The sequence below is a fragment of the Delphinapterus leucas genome, chromosome 1 (genome assembly GCF_059928025.1).
Source record: "Delphinapterus leucas isolate spDelLeu-1000000601 "Yukka" chromosome 1, BTC_Dleu_Yukka2, whole genome shotgun sequence".
NCBI classification, from domain to species: domain Eukaryota; kingdom Metazoa; phylum Chordata; class Mammalia; order Artiodactyla; family Monodontidae; genus Delphinapterus; species Delphinapterus leucas.
In genome coordinates, this window is record NC_143129.1 from 8,340,470 (window position 1) to 8,354,409 (window position 13,940).

Genomic DNA, 13,940 nt, shown 5'->3' on the forward strand with positions numbered 1-13,940 from the left:
ATTCAATTCACCAGAGCTATTGAAGAAATACCATAAGCGGATAGCCCCTTCGGATAAATTTCACTCATCGTGAAGGTAGCAACAGTTGTACCTAAATTGCTTTTAGTTCTAATAGCTGCAATTTTTGATGACTTGTGTGTTGTAAGATGCCTGTCTTTTTAATACGATACACAATAATAGAAGGTAATGAATCAGGTGCCGGTAGTCCTTTCCCTTAGGAAAATCTTACAGCGGCTGTTAATTAGCTACAATGTGCAAATACTGAAATGTGGTACCACATCACAATCGTCCACTGTCGTTTTACACATACACATACAGCCATATGTTTTGTGTGCGTGTATTTTTAAAATACCGGATAGAAACGAATTCTTGTCATAGTGACAAAATGCTAAATATTTGGAATTGATTTGGCCGTGCTTAACGTTACTGATAATCATGACTTCCTTTTGGCTTAACAAGGTTATTTAATGTACACTTATAGAAGCCAGACTGAAAGACAGAACTAAAATAGCTAACTTAAGGGTTAAGTGAGAAATTCTGTGGTGTTGGCAAAACGCAAAGTCGCAGTAATTGATACTAAGGACCAGAAATGCCATCTACTCCTTGACTGTTCTTGGTTTGGAAAATCAGAGAAAGAAATGCACTTTCTCTACTTTTTACACGGTAATTACCTTTACCCAGGGGCAGCACTTACGGCAAAATGAAACACAAAATAAGGAGCATTTCGAAAGAGCAGGAACGGAAGTGCTCTGAGAAATAATGGCACAAACCCATTTGATTTCTGGAACTCAGAGGATGAAATCAAATTAATTTGTGGGCTGAGTCTTGTTCTTCTAATGCAGCTCCCAGTCGGGTTTCGGAGGGAGGGGGTTGGGAGTCAGACCCGTGATTCAACTCTGAAAATGGGTACACTTCTCCCAAAGACCTGAGCCACGGGATGAAAAGGCTCAACAAAAATTCACAAGATCAGGAAGTAAGCCCACTGAGGCTTGATTCTGGAAAGCCTCTCTCATGAATAGTGCAGAAAGCAAAGACCAGACAGTGATGCGACTGATCCAGTCTGCAAAAACTCCGAAAGAACGCTTTCCTTGAATTTGCTTGGGAACGTGATTTATTTATAATTCAGCAAATGATGTGGAGACAGCCTTTCATTTTCAAATATGCACTGCTGGGGTTTCACAGCACATAAACATTTATGGCCGATGTAAAAGATCACAGTGCCCGGGTCCCGAGTCCTGAAGCACCGTTCAACACATGCCTGGAACAGCCCAATGGAGTAAACAGATCTCTGCATTCCTTGCATCCATTTTAATAACACACCAGTTATAAAATGGAGGCTAAGAAATGGGAGGGACAGGGCTTCCCTGGTGGCGCAGTGGTTGGAGTGTCCGCCTGCCGATGCAGGGGACGCGGGTTCGTGCCCCGGTCCGGGAAGATCCCACATGCTGCGGAGCGGCTGGGCCCGTGAGCCATGGCCGCTGAGCCTGAGCGTCTGGAGCCTGCGCTCCTCAACGGGAGAGGCCACAGCAGTGAGAGGCCCGCTTACCGCAAAAAAAAAAAAAAAAAGAAATGGGAGGGACAGGCCAAAATCCTGTAAAGTTGGAATTAGGCCCATTAAGTAGACTTTCTCTTCCCCCAGGTGCCCAGAAGGCCAAATGTCTCTCTTCCTTCAAACCTTTGCTCAAATTTCACCTTCTCAATAAGGTTCAACCAACCAGTCTTATTAAGACTGCAACCCAAGGGTCACTCAGCAACAAAACCACACATGTACGTTGATTCTCCTTTACACAACAGTTCCTTTTTTTAAAAAAATTCAATAGCACTTTGACCTCTAACATTTATTAGGATTATTGATTATTGTCAGTTTCTCCTGCGACAGTGTTAAGCTCCATGATGGCTGGACCCCGTAGGATGCTCAATAAATATTTGTTGACTGAACAAATATCTATTCAGAAAGGAGCGCAGGACCTCACTGTAATTTCCTCTTTCCACCTTCCTTTTCAATAATGACTGGTTCTTACTAACACTAACACTCCCTTCCCTTCTCACCTGCTTGCCATGAGGCCAAATATTTAGATGATTGGTATATGAATCAGTCTCTTCCACCAACATGATTCCAAAATAGTGAGGATTCCACCATTTCTAAGGTTTTTCAAAAAGGCAGACAAACAAGTGTGGCAGATTCATGCAGAAGCTTGAGAAAAAAACCCTAGGTACTAACCATTAATTTTGATTTAGCAATTGTTTTGACCCTTCAAAGCACGACTTTCAATCCCAGAAGCCTGGAAGTGGCAGGCTGTGATCACGCCGGCTTTTACAAGTTTCTCTGTAATCGTCCAAGCAGGAACGGAGCACACCAAGTCAGCTTTTCTAAATTATTTGCAGCCAATGTCCCTTTCAAAGCACAAAAGTGCTCCTGACCTAGTTAAATTCCTGCCATCTTGAACGTGCTTAATAAAAAAGACACTGTTTTTTTTGGTGTCTACACTCACCTGTTGCCCAGTAACCAGAAAGATGGATCCTTCCTTTCCGTGAACCACTTGTCGGTAAATGTGGTCTAGAATTAAGAGCTCACTCCAGCAGTTCTGAAGCAGCTTCATTTGGTCATCAACCTGTAAAAGAAACAGAAAAAAATGACACTGTAACTCAGTATTTTTTTTTTTTTTTGCATGATTTTTTTACCTGAGAACCCACTATAAGCAAGGAAGGACCACCAAAGGTCACCGAAGCACAGATGCTCAGAATTTCCATCCTTCCTCCTGAAAATCATTCTTTTCATTTGGACAAATACTTTTCAGGCCACATATAAATACTTCAACTAAATATTTATAATCAATGAGCTGCTAGGAAAAGATGGGTCTATCATTAGATCTATCAGCATTTGCCCGTGGGAGGCACAGGCGCCTCAGACTGTCCTCAGCGGACCCCATTAGAATGACCCCAAATAGGGCTTCCCTGGTGGCGCAGTGGTTGAGAGTCCACCTGTCGGTGCAGGGGACGCGGGTTCGTGCCCCGGTCTGGGAGGATCCCACATGCAGCGGAGCGGCTGGGCCCGTGAGCCATGGCCGCTGGGCCTGCGCGTCCGGAGCCTGTGCTTCCGCAACGGGAGAGGCCACGACGGTGAGAGGCCCGTGTACCGCAAAAAAAAGAAAAAGAAAAAGAATGACCCCCAAATAGCCCAGGCTTGTGTAGAGGTTAATCATTGAGCCCAAGCTGAAACAGGATATGGATATTAGCAAGCCACCAAACTGTGAGGATTTATATGAGAGGCAATCGGCAGGACAGCCCAAATGACTTTTGAATTTAGAGGCACACGGCCGTTGTTTGTCATCAGTGTTCACCCAAAGTTCAAGTTGTGCTAGACTTTGACTAGAACGATCACCAAGCTTGGTCTTGATGTCCACCTGCACTTGCTTTATGATTTGGACAATTTTCCCACAAACCCCCTACACTTCAGTTTCCACATCTGAAAAATGGGCCGAGCACAGTACCCCCCCTCACAGGATGGCAGTGGGGAGTAAAATGAAGAGGGCTGCATCACGGTGAGTATTTTATCCACATGGTGTCGCCCCCCAGGGGACCGCATTCTTTAATGACAGTAACATACCCATTTCAGGTACAGGCCACGTATCCACGGTCAAACGTGGAGGGCATATTGATCCATTTCCGTGGCTATTTGTGACAGTTTCTTTTCATTTTGTAATACGTACCAGCCAAAGATCTTGGCGTGCCCAAATACATCACACATTTATACCAACAACACCTGATATTTAGATGTCAGGGAACAGTTTTGCATATTATTTTAGATTTAATTCAGAGAACCTGCCTGTGGAGTTAGCAGAACCGGCATCATTTTCTGAAATTTACATTATGAGAAAATATGGGCTCAGAGACCTATTAACTGGTACACCTAGAGGATTCTCTTTCTCTCTCTCAAGCTCTAGGATGTCTCCAAATTACATGGAGAGGTGCCAGACTCACAGACATAAGAAACAAACTTATGGTTACCAAAAGGGAACCAGAGGGTTGTGGGGATAAATTAGGAGTAGGGGACTAACAAATATACACTAAATAAAATAGACAGGCAACAAGGATTTACTGTAACAACACAGGGAACAATCAATATTCAGTATCTTGTAATAACCTATAATGGAAAAGAATCTGAAAAAATATATATATATAACTGAATTACTTTGCTGTACACCTGAAACTAACACAATATTGTAAATCAACTATACCCATATTTTTTAAAAAAAGAAAAAGAGGTGTTAGAATTTTCTAAACTGAATTAATTTAACTCACTTATAACAAATTCATCTTTAAGCAGGTATTTAATGAGATTCTGGACGGTTGGGTGATTCTTAGGAAGTTTCCACTCATATATTACCAGTGATAGGAGCTTAGGGATGACTATTTCCATGAGTCTAGAAAACAAGACAGTACTGAACTTAGACTAAAGCAAGGGTTCGAGGTACAATTGTGCACTTTCCAGCTCTGAGAGCTTGGCCAAGCCATTTAGTTCTCTAAGCCTTATCTTCTCACCTAAAAATACAAGAGATAGTTTTTGTCTTGAGGATGGAATGAATAAAGTGTGAAACAATACACTAATGAAGAAACAATGCCAAACACGAGGCTCCCAGTTGGAAGACCATATTGATCCTGCTGAGAAGGAAAAAAGGTTATCTGCAGAGACTGAAGCTACAGTCAGGCTCTGTGATCAGGAAAAGACATCCCCGAACATCTCCGTCAGAAATGATTTGTTCTGACCAAAAGAATTTCGCTCATTAAGTGAATAGATGTTCAGAGCCATTTAATGTTGAGTCTAAGTGCTGGGTCTGGGGTATAATGGTGAACAAGGTAGAAGCAGTCCCTACCTTGTGGAAATTACTCTCCTAGGGGAGAACGCTCACCAACACAGGTGAGTGGGTTGGTGACAGAGGGAGCTAGCTCATCCTTCAGAGGAAAAGCTCCAGTGCTGTGTGTACACGTCGGGCTGTGGCAGCAGCTGAGGGAGACCCACCTTGCTGCTCTCTGCACACAGCTCTAGAAGCTGCAGCCAAATGTCCGAACAACATCGGTGTCCTCACGCCCAGCAGCTTTCAGGGACCGTCCCTCTCAGATGCTCGGGGCAACTTCAGAACCAACCGCACTTGGTTCTACTGGGTTTACTACACTTCATTCCAGCTCATACCCTGTCAGCGTCTTATTGCAAATTTATCAGTCCACGGTGGCAATTCAGATCCCCTGCACGTTTTCTTCTGTGATGTGAAGCTTTAGTTATTAATTTAGCGCTCTTTCCAGGGAAGCTGAAAATACTACACCTTGAGATTGTTTCCCCGGAAACAGTTATCATACCCAAAGGTTGCCAAGAATTGGGGAATGACCTCGAAGCGTGTTTCAAGACGTCTGGATGGGATTCCAGCTTAAGAACCTATTTACACGGCAGGAAGATTTATGATTCCCATCTTGCAGGTGGAAAAATGAAAAAGCTAAGAGATGATCTTCTGACCACGAAGAAGAGGAGAAAAGGTGGGTGACCATTAAAAGCAGCTTGTTTCCTGGAGCCATCACATTGAGGGGCTTTTCCTCCTCATGTGCATGTGGTGGCCCCTGTCCTTGGTATATAACACGAGAGGAATACTTATGGCAACAGTTTGCCAGCATCAAAGCCTGTTCAAGTTGTAAGATAAGAACCTCACTCTCCCTGGCCTTCTTTTCTTTTGTGATCAGGATACACTTCCAAATAAGGATATATTTGTGTGTCATGCTCAGAAAGAGTGGAGTGTATCATTTTCAAACCTTATTCCTAACTGTGTGTGTGTGTGTGTGTGGAGATGGACTGGCTTTGAAAATCTATTTCCTGGGTCCTCTGCTGCTTCTGAAGTTGCAGGAATAGATGAAATTGAGCATGTCTATTTCCCATAACTAGCACTTCATTTTTGGTTTTGTATTTTGTGCCGTTCATGTCATCATTTCTTCTGTTTCCACCGAGTACTGTTAAGTGCTTGTTTATCTGTCTCACTCCATGAGGCCGGGGCAGCCTGGAAGCCACAGCTCCCGGGGGGGGGTCCAGTGCAGCCCCAGCTTGTGAAATAAATGAAGGAACACGTGACTGACCGTGGTGCCGTCACTCCTGCAAGTGTCTGCTTTTGGCCGGTGTCTCTGGTACATGGACAACAAGAGCAAAAGTGACTCCTTCGGGGCTCGTGGAGGGAAGGGTCATCTTCACCCGGTGATGAACACACGGGTGACCCTCCCTACACAGGCCGGCAGGTCTGGACCCACCGCTGGCCCTCGGTAAAGACTTCTCGACTGATTGTAATTTTAACACCCCTCTCGGGTAATTGATTCCTTGTTTTAAGGCTCTCTGAGGAGGTTTTCCAGGCTGACATTCCATTTCAATATTTCCATAATTGATTATGTGATATTTTATGTTATCTTGAAATTGGAGAGTATGCAGCTTCACGGGGCTTTGGGTGACATAGCTTTTATGCAGCTCTATGAATGAAAGGACAAGGCAAATATGATGATCGACTTGTTCCTTATCTCCAGATAAGAGACGTTGGCAATTTTGAAGATAATTTCTCTTTAGGAAGGAGTGTTATAGGTGATATGGTGGAGGGGGTGGGGAGAAGAGGAGAAAAATAATCTACTACTTTTGAGTAAATTTCCGGGTATGAATGTTGTCAACAAACAACTTCAGGTGGCATTTGGGGAGCCCAGACAGGGGACTGAGGGAGTGTAATCTCCATGACATATCAAAACCTCTCACTAGTTGGTAATACCCCCGGTACAATCCTGTGTTATGAGCTGTAATAAAAAGAAGGGCTTATCTCAGAACCCTAGTCACTCATCAGAAAAGACTCACGCTGGTATTACGGATGAGCGTGTGAGGGAACACAGGCCTCATATTGTTGCGAACACACCTTCCCACAACCCAGGACGTTAATCATTAGAAAGCTGTGCTTTCTCGTTAAGAGGAGTGAATTTCGCAAACAGTTAGAAGAAGAAAAATGTGTAGATCTTTCTCAAGCCCAGGTTGAACTTATCAGACCCTTTTTGTTGCCCCCTCAAATTTACCTTTGCAGTCTGACCACTGAACTGTTATTCCACTTTCCCTCTTGCAGGGGCATTTATTTGAAAATCGACATCATGAATCATTGTGGTTAAGCTTTAAGAAAGATATGTTTAGCAAAACATTCAACTGACATGGGTTGGTAATTTAAAGTGGACACAAATCCATTTCTAATTTCGGATCATTAAATCTGGTGTGTGCCAGGCCTTGTGCTAGAAAGTTGGGGGAAAACAGAGGTGGCCAGGACACAATCCCTGCCTTTAAGAAAGGCACACTCCGGGCTTCCCTGGTGGCGTAGTGGTTGAGAGTCCGCCTGCTGATGCAGGGGACGCCGGTTCGTGCCCCGGTCCGGGAGGATCCCACGTGCCGCGGAGCGGCTGGGCCCGTGAGCCATGGCCGCTGGGACTGCGCGTCCGGAGCCTGTGCTCCGCAACAGGAGAGGCCACAGCAGTGAGAGGCCCGCGTACCGCAAAAAAATAAATAAATAAAAATAAAATAAAATAAAAGAAAGGCACACTCCTAGGAGAGGAGACAGGAGTGTACGTCCATTATAAAAACCCCATGTGCACTAGAAGCTGGGGGTCACTTTACCCTGCTTTGTTTCTTGGGGAGACTTCCAGGGGGGTCACAGAAGCTTCTGAGAAGGGTACGTTTAAGCAGGTCTTAATGTTGTAGAACCACTTAATAAACATTTTTTTTTTCCTCAGTAGCTCCTGTGAAAACAATGCTTGGAACAAAGTATTTTTAAAAAATGTGAAGATTCTTCAGAGCCATTACAAATAACATCCAGCTATTATTTCTGGACAAAAGAAAACAAATCCTTGCAGGTGGACCTCCACTTCCTTATACTTTCTTTTGTGACAATGATGACATTTATAAAGGTATAGTCAGAAGCAGGGAGAGAAAAATCAAAACCCAGACAAATCAGCATCAACTTAGCAACGTCCTGATGAGAACCTACTTTGGTCAAGACAGACACACAACTGTTTGAATCCTTTACTGGCTTTATAAACAACACTGATGATTATCTGCAACCTCTGTAATAAACTGCTACAAAGTCCAAGAAAAAATGATTTCACACTAACAATGATTAAACAAGCACTAAGAACAATACTGAACAAGGGAAATAACAGCCTAACTCCCCTGTCAATTGTTGCAAAACCCAACAGATTTATGAGCAGTTCTTCCCGGCTCAGAGACAACTGAAGTGATTCCTGTGTATTTATTTGTTAATTGCGGGCTGTCCGTCCAGAGTACAAAGACCTGCCTGGCAACACTTAGCCAGGGACTCAGCTCTTCTCGCCCCTTCTCCGTTTCTCCAGTGGACCAACAAAGGATTTTTTTCTCCCTCTGGGATCGACACTCTCTTCCAGGTGAGGGAAGCAGGAGGCAGAGAGGTCTAACTGCAGGGTACCTGCGCTGTGTTTCCACTCCCACCAACTCCCTCCCACCTAGGTCACGACCAAGAGTCCATGGAAATTAGGACCCCAGGAGTCCACGGTCTTCTCCATCTAGTTGTAATTCACCACATACACCGTCACTAGAACGATCTATTTCGGTCAGGCCACTCCTCTGGACACAAACCTCATCCACATTCCCTAGATTTCCCTCCAAATACGTCTCCCAAAGCAAACCTCCCTGACCAGTGTGTGGGGGACAGACACCGATCAGCGTGCCCACTGGCCCGTCATCCAGGAACTGAGGGGGTCGAGTGGCTGCCCTACAGCTGATAGCCTCGACCTCCGGGGACATGGGCCACCTCCACACCATCAGGGGTAAAGTGGTTGGGAAGTGAACATGGGAGCTGTCAGCTGAGGAAGGAGATAGAAGATAAAACAGACCAGCCCTCAATCTACTTCTTGAACATCTCAATCCAGGGGTAGCAGAGGTGTCAGGGGCACGAGACCTCAGGGAGCCCTAAGGGGACCACCCTGAAGCCAGGGTCCAAGAGCAGGTGCCTTGGACCATGACGAGTCAGTAGAACAGGCTCAAAAAATCCTCGGGGAGCTTCCCTGGTGGCACAGTGGTTGAGAGTCCACCTGCCGGTGCAGGGGACATGGGTTCCTGCCCTGGTCTGGGAAGATCCCACATGCCGCGGAGCAGCTGGGCCTGTGAGCCATGGCCGCTGAGCCTGCGCGTCTGGAGCCTGTGCTCTGCGACGGGAGAGGCCACAATGGTGAGAGGCCGGCGTACCGCAAAAAAAAAAAAAAAAAAATCCTCGGTTAGGAAGCGAGGGAATCATGTGATTTGTGTTGGAGACTTTCCATCAACAATCACTAAATTTCTTTCAAAGACGAATGCTTCCAAAGGTAAGTTTCATTTATCCAGAACATTCAGATGCCTGGTACGCCCTATTTCCCAGGGATGCTGAATTCAATTTTCTTTTATTTAAAGATGGGCTAATGCCAGATATTCAATGCCGACGTTTTTCATTTATATACATGTGAAGCTATTACATCAGTGAGAGACACCTTTGAGGTCTGGAAGAAAAAGACTGCATAGTGTATGTAAACGTGAAATATCACTATTGAGATCTATGTCATCACCACACAACATGATGTAATTTAACCAATTTCTTTCAAACAGAATTGTAGCTACATTCTCAGAATTTGTCAAAGTGAAGGATAACTTTTGCCCAGATTTTCCCCTTCCGCTTATCCACATTTCAAACAGCTTCTTATTGAAATATGAATTAATTATAAGTTAACAGTATGTTCATCGTACTTGTGGGGTCAATTAAGAGTTTGCACCCAGTAGTACTGGTAGTGTCTTCTGTTCAGGTTTCTATGTCCGGCCACATAGAGTTTACGTGATCTGACTAAGTTGAGTGATAAGAGGTAAAGAGACCATTCTTCCTTGTGGTCTAAGGAACAGATCACATTCTGCTGTTTCAATGTCAAAGCATGTTCATTCTTTTACACAGTTGTCCAGTTTTCCCAGCACCCATTATTGAAGAGACTGTCTTTTCTCCATTGTATATTCTTGCCTCCTTTGTCGAAGATTAATCAACCATAAGTACATGGGTTTATTTTTGGGTTTCTATCCTGTTCCATTGATCTATGTGCCTGCTTTTGTGTGAGTACCGTACTGTTTTGATTACTGTAGCTTTGTAGTATAGTCTGAAGCCAGGGAGCCTGATTCCTCCAGCTCCATTTTTCTTTCTCAAGATTGCTTTGGCTATTTGGGGTCTTTGTGTTTCCATACAAATTTTAAATATTTTGTGTATAGCACAAGGAACTCTACTCAACAGTCTGTAATAACCTAAATGGGAAAAGAATCTGAAAAAGAATATAGATATAGATATAGATATAGACATGTATAACTGAATCACTCTGCTCTACACCTGACACTAACATAACATTGTAAATCAACTATACCCCAATATAAAATAAAAATTAAATTTAAAAATAATAATAAAATAAAATGCAACAGCCCTAAAATTTTTTTGAAGCAGTTTGTACGTACGAATAATAAAAGATGAAATGACAGAAATGAGAAAATGGAGATAAAGGGAAAATAAAGATAGGAAAATAAGTCGAAGCCAAGAATAGCATCGGTTCCCAAAACAAGCTCGATAAGGCCTGCTCTAGTGGCTGGCAAAGGGCCACAGTTTGGGTCCTTGTCACCAGAGCACCACTGCTAACATGATTTGTGGACACGTGACGTTTAAAACAGCTTCTCCTAGTACTGGACTCCCGAGAGAAACTTCACGTGTGTTTTCAAAGGAGGGTTCTAGATGGCACATAAACCAGGCTCTGACGACACCCCCTCCACAGCCAACACTGAGCTTCGCAGCAAAGCCTCCTGTAAAGCTGATGACAGCGTTAAGAGAAGCCAAGATAATCCGGTCCTAGAACACAATTTTCTGATGGTCTGTTTTCCAAAGATAAGCTGAGACACTCCAGAAATGGAGAAAAGGTATACATTTCAGGCCCCTTCATTTATAGCCTAGTTCAGGACCATTAGACACTACGAAGGAAATATATGGGCTTTACAGCTCAGAAACCTGGGTTTCTACCTTGACACCCTCACCATGTAACTTTGGGCAAAGAGTTCAAACTCCTTAAACCTCAGCTGCTGTTTTTGTTAAACGGGATAAACACAAGTGTGCCCAGCTGGGTGGCTGGTACACAGCAGACACCCTATTAATGGTAAGGAAACCTGAATCTAAATAAACAAAGGAGGACCAAATATAAGAGGTGCTGAATGAAGTACAGAGGAAAGAGATTGCAGGTGATGGCAAAGGCTGTCGAACAAGAAAATAAATAGTTTAAGGCAGATTAATGTGAAATATTTTCCAGTGCTTTCTCCTAGTAGGTATTGTTCCATTTATGACCACTGCCTGTTTCCTGTTCTCTAGTTTAGAAATCTCCTCTGTATAATTAAGGCAATGTTCCTCACATGTCTGACCAGGCGGATCTTCCAGCCATGAGGACAAAGCCCTTTAAGCCTGGTTGGAATGTCCAGAAAGCATCTGTGAATATGACTGTCGTTTTCGGAATAGGGTAGCGAGGTTAAGATTATAATCTTCATTTTCCAGACACTGCCTTAAAGACAATAATGACGCCAGCCACAGAATTCCAGGTACGCAACAGCCTATTGTCTGGACAACAGTGATTAAGGCATAAATTAGGGAAGGCTTTGGCAGCCCTACATGCCATGAAATGGACCCACGGCTGGAGCCCTTGGGACACCAGATGGAGAAGAAAGGAAGATGCATGAGCTGTGACTCCCTTGAGGTCTGAATGCAGCTTCCTCCTTGGGAGACTGCATTTCAAAGCCAGAAGAAAAAAAAAAAAAGTTTTCAAGAGGCTAAAATGTCCTTGGGTCCTTTTTGGCTGGCTGCTTCAATCAGGCTTTTGGCCAAAGAAAGGAGGAAAGAACCCAAGGGGCCTAGATATCACTCACCAAAAATACAACCCACATTAGGGCAGAGGCAAAGGAGAGGCCCCTCAGGACCGCTCAGTGATGGGAGTTCTCTGGGTACAAAGGCTCCTGGGAGAATCCCTCCGCCCGGTTCCCCAGTGACACAGGAGGACATGCTCCCGTCACAGGATTCAACTTCCCCCTTCAGGTCGCAGTGCTGAGGATACATGAACCTGAGCCTTCAGAGGTGCCCAGAAATATGTTCACAGAAGTGGTGGCAACTAAAGAGAAAACTCCAGGAGTCGAAAGTGCAGGATGATTATTTCTAGGTAAACCAAACCATTTTCGCTTTGCCTAATTAATGTCTGCTTGGTCGGTGCTGAAAGGACCCAGTAACCACCTTTAGTTCAAAGACTTCATTTTACAGAGGAGGACATTCCGGTCAGGTGGGCTGTGGTGTAGAGCAGGTTAGTCGGGGGCCAGAAATGGGGTGGGAATCCAGGTGTTCTGAATCCTAGCCCAGTGCTCTGTCACTAAGCCTTTTTCGTACAGGAATAAAGAACAATCTTTCTCTCTAAAATTTTTTTTAAAAGGTAACGTTGGGCTTCCCTGGTGGCGCAGTGGTTGAGAGTCCACCTGCCGATGCAGGGGACGCGGGTTCGTGCCCCGTTCCGGGAAGATCCCACATGCCGCGGAGCAGCTGGACCCGTGAGCCACGGCCGCTGAGCCTGCGCGTCCGGAGCCTGTGCTCCGCAACGGGAGAGGCCACCACAGTGAGAGGCCCGCGTACCGCAAAACAAAAACAAAAGGTAACATTGCCTCAATTTATTTCCTGCAAGGAAATATATTAATGGTAATTTAATGTCTCTATTTCAAATGTGAAGAAGGTTGACTTGAGAAATAAAGTCCTTTGGAAATATACAACAAATATGGTGACCCAACGATAGAAGCTTGGACTTTTTTAACTGGACATAAAATCTAGATAGATGCTCTTTCCTATTTTGGGGGAAAGACTATGAAGGTAACTTGAATGGAGGGTGAGCTAAGACCTGGCATTTACTTAATCCCAAGGGGATCTGTTTTGTGCCCCAACTGAAATGGGAATACCGTTCTTCTGGGTAAACTAGAATCAAGATGGAAAAAGGACCTAGAGAAAAGAAAAAGGAGTATCCTCTCTTCCTATTTTTGAAAACTCACAAATTATGATTTGATACCACCGACTACATTTTTCTCTCAAGATACTTAGGCAAATATTAACTTAATTTGATCCTGGGGCCTTTTTCCTAAGAGCCCACATAATAACCTCATAGGATGTGTCCATTCGGTCATGACAGAAAGAGTGGCACCTGGCCAGCCATCTGTGGGGACCACCTTTCCCCAGCTGTGTCCCTGGAGCAGCATCTGGGGTCACCTCCCTCAAACCTCTCGGCCCTGTACCTCCATAGCCATGCACCTGGCTTCCTAGTGCCCCCTGGGTCATCGCTGAAGGGCCAGGTAGCCCCTGCCCGGCCTGGCCCCGGTCCCAGAAGACCCAAAGGCAAACTGAGTCGTCACATAACTCCTGGTGGCCGGCGCCCCTTCCTAGAGCTCAGCAGGGAGGGATACAGCAGGGGTCCCCAACCCCCATTAGGAACTGGGCCGCCCAGCAGGTGTGTGATGGGTGAGCGAGCGAAGCTTCATTTGCCGCTCCCCTTCACTTGCATCACCGCCTGAAGCATCCCCCAGCCCCCATCTGTGGAAAAACTGTCCTCCACAAATCCGGTCCCTGTTGCCAAAAAGGTTGGGGATCGCTGGGACACAGGACTCCTCAACCCCACTACAGGGCCCAAAGTGAAACATGAACGACGTCGGCAACATGGAAACACTATTTTCCAATATCGCATCGGCACTCATTTCAAATCATGTTTTAGTTCCTCAGTACTGGCCAGTTAAAAGGGGAAAGAAAACATTCTACAAAGCTGCAAGGTAGTGATATCTGGAATCAAATCACACGAGCTAG

At 44.8% G+C, this 13,940-nt stretch overlaps 1 protein-coding gene across 1 annotated transcript in view; it reads right to left on the reverse strand.

The window, feature by feature from the left end:
* The window catches only part of NR5A2 (nuclear receptor subfamily 5 group A member 2), a 128,391-nt gene that overhangs the window by 52,198 nt on the left and 62,253 nt on the right, over positions 1-13,940 (reverse strand). Inside the window, exon 5 of the mRNA XM_022561991.2 lies at positions 2,493-2,612. Coding sequence (XP_022417699.1) covers positions 2,493-2,612 — 120 coding nt within the window. The remainder of the gene's footprint in view (positions 1-2,492; positions 2,613-13,940) is intronic.